The sequence below is a fragment of the Palaemon carinicauda genome, chromosome 3 (genome assembly GCF_036898095.1).
Source record: "Palaemon carinicauda isolate YSFRI2023 chromosome 3, ASM3689809v2, whole genome shotgun sequence".
NCBI classification, from domain to species: domain Eukaryota; kingdom Metazoa; phylum Arthropoda; class Malacostraca; order Decapoda; family Palaemonidae; genus Palaemon; species Palaemon carinicauda.
In genome coordinates, this window is record NC_090727.1 from 144,509,353 (window position 1) to 144,525,448 (window position 16,096).

Genomic DNA, 16,096 nt, shown 5'->3' on the forward strand with positions numbered 1-16,096 from the left:
GTGGACCCTGATTGCATACATTTTGGAGACAGAGGGACAACGGTCTCTTTTTAAACTTGATTATGTTGTTTTTGCACTTTGTTGTATTTGTTTGTTTTAATATTTTTCTTGTAAATGCATTTGACGTTTGTTTTTTTTTCAGGATTAGTTGGTGGTGGTGGTTTTTTTTTTTTTTTTTTTCTTTTTTTTTTGTAAGTTATGAGTTTTTTTTTTTTCAGTGATATGAAGGCATTGCGTAAGAAATTTTCCTACTAATCCATATTTATAAGTACAATACAATATGACATTTCAATTGAAATCAAAGCATTTATTTTTTTTAGAGACAAATGTTTCAACAACGCTTACAATAAACATAATCTCAATTGTAATAATGGAAAAGTTACTTGTCGCTATTATTTAAGTTACGTTATATGATATGATAAAGTAAACCGGGATCATTGTCATTTTATTTTAAATCCTCATTTTACAATGGAAAAAAAGATTGCTTAATATTTAACGCATCAACAAAAGAGTTTTGATGTTCAATCCTTTCCGCCTCCCTTGGGACAAACAGTGTAATAATTTGGTTTGGTTGTTTGTGTTAGTTTGATTAAATTGATAGCAAAGAAAAAAAAATGGTTTTGATGCGAATTTATACGAAAATGTTACCAAAAGATTGACATCGTAAATGACAGCTAACTATTTGATTTTGTGAGAAATAGGAAGTTATATTTGGGGTTAGAGGGAATCCATAGGAGCGAGAATGGATTGGTTCGCTATTGTTAGAATATTAGATTTCAGAAAATTTAACTTAAATATAAATGTTTGTGTTGGTTGGTATGATTCATTTTGGAAATGTTTCCTTCTCTTTTAGGGCTTATAACATTTCTCTTTTCTAGATAGCTAATAATGAAAATAATAATAGTAATTATAATTATATCCTTTATACACGCCTGTTTTGTGTACTATCGACAATATGGAGGTGGAATTGACCAAACGATTTATCAAGTTAAACTTGAAATCTTTTTATGGTGGGTTTTCTGAATGCTATTATAAGATGTGGTGGAATTGACAAAACGATTTATCAAGTTAAACTTGAAATCTTTTTATGGTGGGTTTTCTGAATGCTATTATAAGATGTGGCCATTGAACCATCGATCCCATTTTTTCTTGTGTTGGGCGCTGCGTGCTGTACATGTTTACCCTTTACCCTGGCAAGTAAAGTTGCGTTCTTACTCCGTCATTTTATTGTGTGGTTTAGACTTCAATCCTTTATTGTAAAGCCAATGATCATGAATTAACATTTCCCGATAGTCTTTGGTTGAAATGCCTAAGTAATAAATAACCAATTAGTTTTAGTTTCATGTCCGGATCTTACCGGAAAGATAGATTAGATAATTTTGTGAAAATTGAATAATGGATCTTCCTATTATTATTATTATTATTATTATTATTATTATTATTATTATTATTATTATTATTATTATTATTATTATTATTATTATTATTATTATTTGTAATAGGTGATTTCTCCTAAAAGGAAAGAACTTCGGTAAAAAAGTCCAGTAGCTTTACCCTCATCTATATCCTTATTTTAGTCAATGGGCAAATCCCATAATTTTAAAAACCTTCACGTCTATACATAGGCTTTAACATTAACATGTCACCCTTCATTTTCAAGATTGCAACGTTCACATCTTGCATATAAGCATTGTTTCACTTCTGTATGGTGAACTGTATTCCTAATACAGTAAGCCTTACAACCAAATTTTCCTTACGGGCCACTACAGGTCTCTTTTTTGACATACGCTCCACAGTAAATTCATTTCCAGTACTGTCAATCTCTATCTATTGCACCTTTTCCATCCTTAAGGTTTTTAACAGGGCAGATTTTCCCTTCCCTTCGGAATAAATTCATTGTACATTTTCTCACTATTGTTGATCATAAGTTGCTTCATGCGTTACCCATTGCGTAACAAGTACCTACTCCAGGAGAAGTAATTGAATTAACTTTTACGTCAACCATTTGTAGTCGTGAGATCGTAGCTCTTGCAACTTTAGTAACGTTAATTAAATTGCTGGTTGACAGTATTTTGTATATAATTATGTACATGAAAAGCTTAGTTTCTAGTTTGGCATTGTTTCAATATTATGATAATTGGTAAGAAATTCCTATCATGCCGATGTAATTTAGTTAGTTTCGCCGAAAAATTTTGCTTCGTGGTCCTGTGTTTCCACCATGCTTTGATTTGATGAAATCCACGGAAACGCCTCTTTTAGTTTAGGTTGGGATGGCGTTGCCTAGGCCAAGTGGTTCAGTGCAATGCTGTAAATTTCTGGGGCCTCTTTTGATCACTGGCTATTGATAGCAAGGCCTTTATGTTGTAACTATAGTCCATTTCTTTTAGCGATGCATATTTGCACCGACTCGCAGCGGTGCCCTTTTAGCTCGGAAAAGTTTCCGGATCGCTGATTGGTTGGGCAAGATAATTCTAACCAATCAGCGATCCGGAAACTTTTCCGAGCTAAAAGGGCACCGCTGCGAGTCAGTGCAAAAATGCCTCGATAAAAGAAATGGACTATAGGTACCAGCATATGTTGTGGTCGAGGAAAAGGGAGAGACCCGCAACCTTACCCATGTGAAGATCCTGAGATACCAGGAGCCTGAACTCCCACCCGAAAGGATATATACATATGTTACGTGCATTTACCCTTGCAAGGATTCGAACTTATGCCTTTCGCGTTTGACGCAGGGATAAGGGTAACATATCGATATACATACAATATGCATAGGCACAAGTAGGTGCTGGCTCTCATCCAAGGCTCATCGAATGAGGGAATCGACCAGAAGTTACAGATCATTCGTTAAGAAATATATTAACTAGTTATACCAAGAAGAGAGCTCTGATGCGTGTGATAATAGTGACTAAGGTTGGAGCGTGGAAGGGTGACCTATTTAGGTCCCCAGAATATTAGGCAGATAGATTATTCTGGCCTTCTCAGTTGAGAGGGGAAAATGGCATCTAATAGTCCCACTTATATTAAAATACTATTGAAAAAAATATTGTCTTGTTACTTTTATGTGATCTTGAGATTTTTTCAAGATTATCTTCGACTGCCTGTGAATGGCATGGATTCCCAGAATGTCAGATAAATGAATGAAATTAGGTATAAAACTAGAGGGGCACTCAGTAGAGCGCAAACCTCCGCCGCGGAAGCTTATTTCTCGAACTTTTGGCCGATTTTGACCTTGGTCTTTGACCTTAACGTGTATTAATTGGCGTGGATTTTTATACATGCAAATATAAACAAAGTTTGAAGTCTGTGACAACGATGTCCAAACTTATGTCTGATTACGTGAATTGGGCATTTTGCTTGACCGTGAGCTTGACCTTTGACCTTGATTTTTCAAAATTTAATAATTTCCAGCTTTTTACATAAGTTAATCCCCGCAAGTTTTATTACTCACTACACACACACATACACACACATGGGCGAAAAAATAACCTCATTTCAACTTCATTGGCGGGGGTAAATATAAAATGAATATTCATAAGAAATTAAGTGTTATATAGATTACGTAAAGCAACTACCTACCTCCTTCCATATTAATATCTCGAGACAATTATATTATGATTAATCTTTGGATACTTCCCTCTTTGAATTCACATTTTTTTTTCTTTTTTATTTTTTTTTTTTTTTTTGCAGTTCCATGTCACACACAATAAGGTCCAACATTGGTCTAATGAGTCTACGTTTAACTTCAGAGTTTTGCATCGCGAAAACTTTTTCGATTCACTCTGTATTGAACACACCAGAATTGTCCCGAAAAGTTCAGAAAGCGCTTGCAACTTGGATCAACAGACGCGTCTTTTATCGCTTTGCCAATCGGTATTTTGTAGTCTCTCTCTCTCTCTCTCTCTCTCTCTCTCTCTCTCTCTCTCTCTCTCTCTCTCTCTCTCTCTCTCTCTCTCTCTTTGTTTTAATTTTCCTATCGGTAACCTTTATGAATTTTATATGTAAATTTTGATATAATTGTACAAATGTATATACATATATATATATATATATATATATTATACACACATATATATATATATGTGTATATATATATATATATATATATATACATACATACACACCTACATATACACAGCAAAAGCCAGTAGGAAAAAAATTAAATACTTTAGTATCTAGCGCTATCGTGCATTTAAATACACACTTCTTCAGAGTATAATATATATACATATATATATATATATATATATATATATACATCGCAATTGTTTCTTTATTTATTTTCTCATTTGGAGTATATCTTGTTTTTGCTTTTTTTAATAAGTTAATCTTATTTCAATTTTATATTTTTTGGGTAATCAGTCAGTTTCTATTCTCGTTATTGAATTATACGAAAGGAACTGGAACGAGCAAGACCTACCAGAGTTCGTTTGTGGTTGTAAAAGACTTAGTCATTTGTGGACATATTTCCGTTCAAATTTAGAGAGATTTTCCGACTGTAAATACATTGGAAGACAGAAACATTTAGAGCTTCAAAGTGTTGGTAATGAGTGAAGGTAGAAAACAGCTGAGTCCGAGAGTTTTATATGTTACTTATAGTGTACCAATACCAACAGTAGTGCCGGTAATGTAAGAGATGGTCGTGGCGGTAAGACCTAAGGACATTATATATCTTCATAATGCTGAGTCCAGCATCAGCTCTGTTGAAGGACCTTGATGCTTATGTAGGTGTAGACCCAAATGGTATTTTTCCTTTGTTTTTTATAAAGACTGCAGATTTCTTAGCTCCAAAGTTACCTGTTATTTTGCGCAAGTTAGCAAGATGAAGAGCTTTTAGCACTTGGAGAATTGGTAATGTTATTCCTCTATGTAAATGTGTTTGTGGTAGCTCAAGTCCAATCGTTTACCGCCCAATTTCCATAACTCCCATATTAACTAAAGATTTTGAACATTTTCTGTCAAAACGTAATAATAGGTTTGCTGAAGGTAATCATCTATTCCCTAGTTTGCAATATGGTTTTCGTAAAGGCCTTGGAGCATATGATGCCCCTCTTACAATCTCCAATGCTGTACAGAAATCCGTTGATTGTGGTCAGGAAGTTCGTATGATTGGCCTTGATTTTAGTGCTGCCTTTGACCGTGTTAATTATGAGGCCCTTGTTTTCAAACTCAAACAGTTGGGAGTGGGTGGGTCGTTTCTTAGCATTATTATTGATTTTTTAAGTAATAGGTCTCAAAGAGTTGTTGTTGATGGACACCATAGTGAGTATAGGAATGTGATATCTTGTGTACCACAGGGAAGTGTTCTTGGCCCATTACTTTTCATACTATATACACGTGACGTGGTTTGGTCTAGAAAACAAGCTTGTTACATATGCAGATGATGCTACTCTCTTTGCATCGATTCCATCCCCGGAATGTAGATCTGGGGTTGGTGAATCCCTTAATAGAGATTTAGCTGAAATTAGTGCATGGTGCAAATTATGGGGTATGAATTTGAATCCTAACAAAACTCAAAGTATGATTGTAAGTAGGTCAAGGTCTGTGGCTCCTCAACATCCGGATCTCAGTATTGATAATGTTTCTTTAACTTTGTATGACTCTATTAAATTTTAGGTGTGATTCTCGATAGCAAATTTACTTTTGAGAAACACATTAGGTCTGTGTCTTCTTCCATTGCACAAAAAAATTGGCTTATTGAGAAAGTCTTTCAAGATTTTCGGTGATCAATCTATTCTGAAGAAGTGTTTTAATTCTTTCATTCTACCTTGTTTTGAGTATTGTTCTCCTGTCTGGTATTCAGCCGCTGATTCTCATCTTAATTTGTTGGACAGAAACTTACGGTCTATTAAATTTCTTATTCCTGATCTAGATATTAATCTTTGGCACCGTCGTTCAATTAGTTCATTATGCATGTTGCATAAGATTTTTCATAACTCTGACCATCCTTTACATTCACACCTTCCTGGACAATTCCATCCTGTTCGTAATACTAGGCAGGCAGTTAATTTTAATAGCCAAGCCTTCTCCATCATGAGGCTCAATACTACACAGTATTCTAGAAGTTTTATTACAGCTGTGACCAAGTTGTGGAATGATCTTCCCAATCGGATGGTTGAATCAGTAGAACTTCAAAAGTTCGAAGTTGGAGCAAATGTTTTTATGTCGACCAGGCTGACATAAGTCTTCTTATATTTCATATAAGATATATCTGTTTTGACGTTGTTACTGTTTTTAGAATGATTTATTGTTAATTTGTTCTCATCATTTATTTATTTCCTTATTTCCTTTCCTCACTGGGCTATTTTACCCTATTGGAGCCCTTGCGCTTATAGCATCTTGCTTTTCCAACTAGGGTTGTAGCTTGGCTAGTAATAATGATAATGATAATAATAATAGTGGCTGGGCAGCGGGTTCATTGACGGTAGACAATCGCTTTTTCACAACGAAAATATATGGAAATACAATGCATTACTTTAAGATAATATATATATATATACATATATATATATATATATATATATTATCATATATATTATATATATATATATATATATATACACATATATATATATATATATATATATATATATATATATATATATAAATATATATATATAGACGTAATATATATATATATATATATATATATATATATATATATATATATATATATATATATATATATATATATATATCTTCGAAGTTTGGTCCTGTCCCTCCTCTCCCCTCCACTTCTTAACTTCAGTTTAAAAGGACATTAAGGACAATATTTTTTTTCCCAGAGAAAAGTCGATGACGTCTGTTTGTGACGTCAGGGACTATTGTGGGACGCCAAACAACCCGTTCGTCTAATCAATCACCGCTAAAGGGAAGTTCCTTCGGACTCGAATGGCGAGGCCTACTACACCGTTTAGGCTTCTGACAGATGAAATACTGTATGATTGTCAGTAGAGAGAGAGAGAGAGAGAGAGAGAGAGAGAGAGAGAGAGAGAGAGACCCTCGTGTTGGGGCTGCTGATAGATGACTTGTCATCTCTTGTAAGGAAGCTTTGTAATAAGCTTTCAGATATATAGCAAAAATGGGATATTTTAATGACCAATTTAGATACGTAAACGGACAAGCGTTGCCCCCCTTTTTAGCTGCTTACATCTCCCCCCCCCCCTCCAGACAAGGGGGTAGCATGAATGAAGTATGGGTTTGATTTCTATATTGCTCTAAGGATGGAAGGTATTAAGAATTCAAGTCAGACAAATTACCTATAATGGTAACTATTTTCAAAAGGTTATGCATTATTGAAGCAGATAAAATTAGCACAAGTAAAGTAATGAAATAGTTGTATAGAAAAAATATTCTGTATTATGAGAACGGAAAGTATAAGCTTATTTATTGCTACCATCAGAAGCTTCATGTTCGTTTTATTGTTACTGTAAGGAAATGACTAAAAAGAATTTTTGGCTACTTTAATCCGATATTCCCGTATATGTATTTCAAATAGCCGAGGTGATTGAGGCTATTAAAAACATGAATCAAAAAATAAAAAGTTTTATTTTTCCTTAAGCATCTTTCTGCTTGTGATTAGCCATTACCTAGTTTTCATCAACTATCAAAATATATAATGAGAAATTATTCTGTGAAGAAAAGTTGAAGTGTAATCCGTAATAAAACCAAAGATGTTTTTATATAGTAAAATGAAATATGCATGTATATTAAATAATCGTATTGTATTTCAAGGTTGGATGACAAATAATATCCGGTTTCCAAGCTGGGTTTGTAGGTAATGGGGTGGGTGGGGGGGAAGGGGGGGACCGGGGCCAACCTGAATTCGAGATGAATCGAGGGAGGACGCACCATCTGTTTTTGTGATCTCTTTAAGCCTAAAGATCTTTTCGGGTGACCACACCTTTTCCCGACTTTTTTTTTTTTTTTTTTTGCTTTAGCCCTTCCTGATTGATTGCCTCTTTTATATGCAAATGTTGGCCAAAACCAGGTATCCGCCTTGATATGATAATACTTTGCTTTATGGTTGCGAATGAATAATTGAAGGTAATTTGTTAGGAGGTAATGCTTCTTGGTCTCGTGTACCTTTTCTTTAAAAAAATATGCGATCTCTCTCTCTCTCTCTCTCTCTCTCTCTCTCTGAATGTGTGGTTTTGTTTATTGCTATAGATAATTTATTATGACGTGATAATTCTTGGTTTTGTGTACCTTTTCTTGAAAAAAAATGCGATATCTCTCTCATTAAATATGTGATTTTGTATATAAAGCTATAAATAACTTATGAGGACATAATGATTCTTGGTCTTGTGTACCTTTTCTTTAAAATATATGCAATCTCTCTCTCTCTCCTCTCTCTCTCTCTCTCTCTCTCTCTCTCTCTCTCTCTCTCTCTCTCTCTCTCTCTCGTGAATGAGATTTTCAGTCATCGTAACATCTTCAAAACTAGTCTTCTGCTACTAATAATAAACCAAGCATAAAGAGAAACAGCATCAAGCTAGATAAGGAAATGTCAACCAATCATACATAAGAGAGTAAGCCGTTCTCCGATTTGCTGCGAAGTCGACTATGGGACCGATCTTATGGAAAGTCCCTGTAGCCCTCGACTATTCTTTAGAAGAGTTTACGGGTGTTTAGTTGACAGAGGAACAAGGTCAATAGTTCATCATTGCAATGCCTTGTGTTGACATAGTTTAAATGTACTTGTATATTGATCTCTATGGCCTGCTGAAATGTCACACAGAGAGAGAGAGAGAGAGAGAGAGGAGAGAGAGAGAGAGAGAGAGAGAGAGAGAGAGAGAGAGAGAGAGAGAGAGAGAGGTGGAGGTGGAGGGTAAATATCTATTGCCAGTCTGAGTGGTGATAATGATTGATTAATTGACTGATAGATTGAAAGATATCAAGTACTGCCGAATGGTACATACATATACAAATTATAATTTGTGTTCACACTTGTGTATATATATGATATAAATATATATCTGTAGTTTACATGTATGAATGTATATATACGTATATATATATATATATATATATATATATATATATATATATATATATATATACAGTATAAAGACATATATTTTTCGAGTAATTCGAACCCGTGTATTCTGTATTTATGTAATTAAAAGGTAAATTTAGTTAATTCTTTTGTACATCACCTTCAATTATTTTCTAAAACTGAGTAATAATTAGATGAATTTCTTTTAATGTAACCATTGTAATACAATTTTTCCTGCCGTATCTCAATGGCCGTAGCAGTAGCACTACTGATAAGAGAGACACCTTGTCCATTAGCGAACCGAATAGTGAAACATTGCGAAGTGGTATTTTGACCAACATTCCGTCGGTACTCGTCTTCTGCGCTCGCCCAAGTTCTGACAAACGTACGCATTTCAAACTGCCTGTTTTAATTACTATTTAATGTCCTGATAAATGTCATTGGATTTCTGAGACGGCCAGATGCGGGGGTAGTCGTGTATCATTTGGCTAGTTTTCATTTGTTCCGAAGAATGGAGAGAGACGAAAAGCTGAGAATCGTTCTAATCAGAACTGCATGATTGCCTTTCAAATCCTCACGTCCCTAATGAAGACAGAAACTCGGGGTTTTGATGGCTTTCCTCTCTCTCTATCTCAAATTATGTTGCTCACAAACTGCCCCTTGTTTGTAGCTCTCAGATACTTAGTGTTTTCTTTTAATGAGAAACTGCTACTTTTGTTTTACTCTGGCATCAATTACCCTGTATATTATTATTATTATTATTATTATTATTATTATTATTATTATTATTATTATTATTAATATTATTATTATTGTTATTATTATTATTATTATTGTTATTTTTATTGTTATTATTATTGTTATTATTAAAGGCCAAGCTACAACCCTAGTTGGAAAAGCAAAATGCTATAAGCCCAAGGGCTCCAACAGGGAAAAATAGCCCAGTGAGGAAAAGAAATAAGGAAATAGATAAGCTACAAGAGAAATAATAAATAATCAAAATAAAATATTTTAAGGACAGTAACAACATTAAATTAGATCTTTTATATATAAACTATAAAAACTTCCAAACAAGCAAGAGGAAGAGAAATAAGATAGAACGGGGTGTCCAAGTGTACCCTCAAGTAATAGAACTCTAATCCAAGACAGTTGAAGACCACGGTACAGAGGTTATGGCACTACCCAAGACTAGAGAACAATGGTTTGATTTTGGAGTGTCCTTCTCCTAGAATAGCTGGTTACCATAGCTAAAGAGTCTCTTCTACCATTACCAGAGGAAAGTAGCCACTGAATAATGATATTGCTGTAGTTAACCCCCTGGTGCAAAGAAAAATGATTGGTAGTACCAGTGTTGTCTGTTGTGTGAGGACAGAGGAGAATGTGGAAGGAATAGGCCAGACTATTCGGTGTATGTGTAGGCAAAGACAAAATGAGCCGTAACTTAAGAGAGGGATCCAATATATTACTGTCTGGCCAGTTAATGGACCCAACAACTCTCTAGCAGTAGTGTCTTTAACTGGTGGCTGGTGCCCTGGCCAACCTACTACCTAGTATAATCACCAATTATTTTAATATGGAATTGAACTTTTTTATTTTACAATTTTGTATTTAACTTCCTAATCATAGTCATTATTTGATCTGGAAATGTGACACTTTAAAGCTGGAATATAGAATTCACAAGACCGATGACTCTTCAAGGCGTTGCATATCTCTGACGTCATTGCTCCCAATGTTTCAAATGACGCAATGCACCTTGTATAACGTATGATTTTCAGAGGGTTTTTAGTCAGAAAATTAACTTGTTTCCCTTGTGACATTATTGCACGTGTGCCTGATTTGGTTAGTGGTGCTTTCCAGTTTTGTTCATTCTTCTATCATTTTAATTTTTTTTTTCAAAAGTGACCTTTATCGTATTTCATTTTTGCACAAGTGACCATTATCGTACTCTTGATTTTAGTTCACATTTAAATTTCCCTCTGTCGCCTGACACTTGTATGTTAACAATAATGTACTTTCTCAGGTCACACCTACGTTTTTATGATTAATTGATTGATGAAAAACACTTCTTTCGTGAAGCCCCAACATTCAATAAGAAATTTCGCTTGATAAAAGGTACCATGTAATACCCTCATATTTATTAGAATTTCGTTTTGAAAAGTACTATACTATGCCCAAAATAATATCAAAACTGTAAAGAGTGATAGAACTATACGTTATTGCGGGCTCATATCTTGAAAGTTTGAAGTATATGACTTACTAATGTATTAAAATGTAATAAAAAGAATTTGCTTTATTTGTCCCCCTCTATATTGGTTTTGCATTAAGATTTGCCAGTCTAAGGTTCATGAATTACGTTTGTTCTTCTATAATTAGATTCGATCTCAACTTGTTATTTATTAGTTTATAAGAAAATCAAGTTTGGTCTTAGATTGAAGCAATTTTAGTATATATTCTTATGTATTTAATTCTTTTATGTTTTATATTAGAAAATAGCTGAAATTGGTCGCTGTTTATAGACATAACAACGCTGCTGCAGTCAAATAAAATGCATCAATAAAGAGTTTCCCTTTTTTGTTTGAAGCGTAACTGACAGCTGACAAACATCAACAGAGTCTTTCGCCATTCATGTTTCTGTACAATTTTTGTTTGTCCTTTTTCTTGCTTTTCTTTCCAGTTGAGATAAAAAAAATCACACACACACACACACACACACATATATATATATATATATATATACTGTATATATATATATATATATATACTGTATATATATTGCGCATTGAAATTTGATGACAATCATTTTCAAATTGATTTAATTAATGTTTACAATCTTTCACCTCTTTTCAAAACAATTTTGAGACGTGCAGGTTTTGTAGGGATTTCCACTCGCCACCCCCTTTGGAGCATGACAACTGAACCTCAATACTCTTCCTGTCAGTGGAAGTCATTATGCTCTTTTCTTAATTACCTCCGCCAACGAAGTTGGTAGGAGGTTATATTTTCGCCCCTGTATGTTTGAATGTGTGTGTTTGTTTGTGAACAACCTCCTGGTCACAATTTTAATCGTAGAGTAATGAAACTTGCAAGGATTAACTGTTATGTAAAAAGCTGGAAATTGATAAATTTTGGAAGGTCAAGGTCACGGTCAAGCAAAATGTCCATTTCACGTAATCAGCCATAAGTTTGGACATTGTTGACATAGAGACTTCAAACTTGGTTCATATTTGAGTGTATGAAAATCCACGCCAATTGATACATGTTAAGGTCAAAGGTCAAGGTCAAGGTCGAGCAAAAGGTCGAGAAATGAGCTGCCGCGGTAGAGGTCTTCACTCTATTCCTCGCTCTTCAAATAGGACTCAGGGTTTTACTGTTATTTTACTTGTGACCCTTTTTTATTGCTTTTGTCATTTCAGATCTTGTTCATCACTATCATCACCCTATCAAAATTCCCATTCATTTGAACTTAATCTTCTCTCTCTCTCTCTCTCTCTCTCTCTCTCTCTCTCTCTCTCTCTCTCTCTCTATTATCCTTGAAGACTCTTATTAAGCGTAATGCATTCTAATCTCTAATACTGTTTTCTTAAACCTGCCAATAATAAGAAATAACACAAGATTCTTAATCACACCACCAACAAATCGTTCACATTCTAAATTCCTGTAAAGCTATCATTCAAATGTGAAAGCAAATCGTAGTATTCGTTTTTGAAATCCCAGTTATCTCCTTTCCTAACTGTGGTTTCTTAAAAATGTGTTTTATCCTATTCATATTTATACATTTCTTATATTTTATTGATATACATTGTCTGTCGCAAATTTTTCTCCAATACTTTTTGCATTATGCACATCTGCTTTATTCCCTTTATCCTTAACTATACGAACCTTCAACCAATAACTACTTATATTAGTTTTATCTTGACCATTTAAATTGTAACTACTTATGTTAATGTTATCTTGGTCATTCAACATGTAACTTCTTATATTATCTTGACTCTTCAACCTCTAACTACTTATATTAGCATTATCTTGACCCGTCAAGCTGTAACTACTTATATTAGTATTATCTTGACCCTTCAACCTGTAGCTACTTATATTAATATTTTCGTGACCCTTCAACCTGTAACTACTTATATTAATATCATCTTGACCCTTCAACCTGTAACTACTTATTTTAGTATAAACTTGACCCTTCAACCTGTAACTACTTATATTAATATCATCTTGACCCTTCAACCTGTAACTACTTATTTTAGTATAAACTTGACCCTTCAACCTGTAACTACTTATATTAGTATTATCTTGACCCTTCAACCTGTAACTACTTATATTAATATCATCTTGACCCTTCAACCTGTAACTACTTATATTAGTATTATTTTGACCCTTCAACCTGTAATTACTTATATTAGTATTTTGACCCTTCAATCTGTAACTATTTATATTAGTATTTTGATCCTTCAACCTGTAACTACTTATATTAGTATTATCTTGACCCTTCAACCTGTAGCTACTTATATTAATATTTTCGTGACCCTTCAACCTGTAACTACTTATATTAATATCATCTTGACTCTACAACCTGTAACTACTTATTTTAGTATAAACTTGACCCTTCAACCTGTAACTACTTATATTAGTATCTTGACCCTTCAACCTGTAACTACTTATTTTAGTATAAACTTGACCCTTTAACCTGTAACTACTTATTTTAGTATCATCTTGACCCTTCAACCTGTAACTACTTATTTTAGTATTATCTTGACCCTTCAACCTGTAACTACTTATTTGAGTATTATCTTGACCCTTCAACGCGTAACTACTTATATTAGTATTTTGACCCTTCAACCTGTAACTACTTATTTTAGTATTATCTTGACCCTTCAATGCGTAACTACTTATATTAGTATTTTGACCATTCAACCTGTAACTACTTATTTGAGTATTATCTTGACCCTTCAACGCGTAACTACTTATATTAGTATTTTGACCCTTCAACCTGTAACTACTTATTTGAGTATTATCTTGACCCTTCAATGCGTAACTACTTATATTAGTATCTTGACCCTTCAACCTGTAACTACTTATTTTAGTATAAACTTGACCCTTCAACCTGTAACTACTTATTTTAGTATTATCTTGACCCTTCAACCTGTAACTACTTATATTAATATCTTGACCCTTCAACCTGTAACTACTTATTTGAGTATTATCTTGACCCTTCAACTTGTAACTACTTATTTGAGTATTATCTTGACCCTTCAACGCGTAACTACTTATATTAGTATTTTGACCCTTCAACCTGTAACTACTTATATTAATATCATCTTGACCCTTCAACCTGTAACTACTTATATTAGTATTTTGACCCTTCAACCCGTAACTACTTATATTAATTTCATCTTGACCCTTTAACCTGTAACTACTTATTTTAGCATAATCTTGGCCCTTCATCCTGTAACTACTAATATTAGTATTATCTTGACCCTTCAACTTGTAACAACGTATATTAATATTATCTTGACCTTTCAACTTGTAACTACTTATATTAATAATATCTTGACCCTTCAACCTTTAACTTCTTATATTAGTATTATCTTGACCCTTTGACCTGTACATATTTATATGATTGTTATCTTAACCCTTCAACCTCTAAATAATATCATTATTATTATCTTGACCCTTCAACTTGTAACTACTTTTATTAGTATCATATTGAACCTTCAACCTGTAGCTACTTATATTAGTATTATCTCAAGGTTAGTCAGTAAATTATTCGGTTTCCTATTATATCACGATCTTTGTACTGTCATAGTTACCTGTTAAAGTATAATGTTATTCTGATTTGGGTTGACTCTTTTGTTGGTATGCTGTTAATCTTAATTTTTTTTTTTTACATTTTGATAAAGGTTGAACGTGTGATTCACCATCCTTGTGATTCACCATCCTTGTGAAAGGCTGGGGGTTTCTTAAGAGCTTTTGTGCCATGATTGTTCATCATTCTCTCTCTCTCTCTCTCTCTTCTCTCTCTCCTCTCCTCTCTCTCTCTCTCATATTAGCTTTTGTCAATTCCTCATATAACTTATCACGTTCATTCTTACATTTCCTTCTACCTAAGCACAGAGAATTATTTGTCTTTGAGACCTCTATTAAGATCTTCCTCTTTCAATCCTTTGAAACTTTCCAAACGCAGTTTACCTGAGTTTTATGTTTTCAATGTGTTCAAGATACTCCTTGCATTATATCCGTATTTTATGATTCAGCTATCGCACAGATTGTTAGCTTTCCACTGCCATGTTAGCAATCTCTCTCTCTCTCTCTCTCTCTCTCTCTCTCTCTCTCTCTCTCTCTCATAATTTCCATGTGTTCTTGCTATGTTATATGTAAAACTTATTACAAAATAATTTAATCAACCTTCTAAATAATAAGCAAATTAAATATAGAAATGAAATCTGTCATTCAGTTATAAACTAACACTATGTTCTACTACGTATTTCCAGGTATTACCCTTTTTTTCCAGTCATGATAATGAACTAGATTTAAGACCAAAGTAAAAGTTTAAAATGACTTTCATCTTGTCATGCATCGCATTTGCCGGTAATTGGCTTTTCAAACATATTATTGTTCATCCACCATTGTTCTTCGTGTTTTATACTTATGTTTGCCAATTTCCCAAGGCTCTATTTTTACTTAGATCTGATTCAAAGTATGAAATTGTTTGTCCTAGTAGATAAAAAGTAATTTGTTTATTTTTTTATTTTCCTAAGAATAATACGAAGCGGACTCCAGTCGAAGATGACAGCAAATTGAATTAGCAATAAGCGAAGTCATCGTCAATTTTACCTTTCTTTCTTCGAGTTAATTGGAAAGCTGAATGGAACCTTTTCCTGCATATTCATTAGCTGTATCTTTTCCCTGGCTTTGATTGAATTTATGTATTATTAATTGCCTTGTTTGTTATTTTGATGGGTAAATAGAATCGAAGGGTCAGGTCAAAAGGGTCTTGTAGTATGTTTGGTTATTTTCAGAGATTTCGTTCGCGAAAAATGTTTCATTAACTAACTAATTGATATGTCATATACCTGCGTAGCCTAAGTTGGATTAATA

General features: G+C 33.6%; 1 protein-coding gene across 1 annotated transcript in view; it reads left to right on the plus strand.

Annotated features, from left to right (window-relative positions):
• LOC137634473 (uncharacterized) overlaps nt 1-14,404 on the plus strand; it is a 38,358-nt gene extending 23,954 nt beyond the window's left edge. Inside the window, exons 2-4 of the mRNA XM_068366896.1 lie at nt 13,012-13,648; nt 13,858-13,895; nt 14,083-14,404. Of these exons, the coding sequence (XP_068222997.1) occupies nt 13,012-13,648; nt 13,858-13,895; nt 14,083-14,404 (997 nt within the window). The remainder of the gene's footprint in view (nt 1-13,011; nt 13,649-13,857; nt 13,896-14,082) is intronic.
• The last annotated feature ends 1,692 nt before the right edge of the window (nt 14,405-16,096 follow it).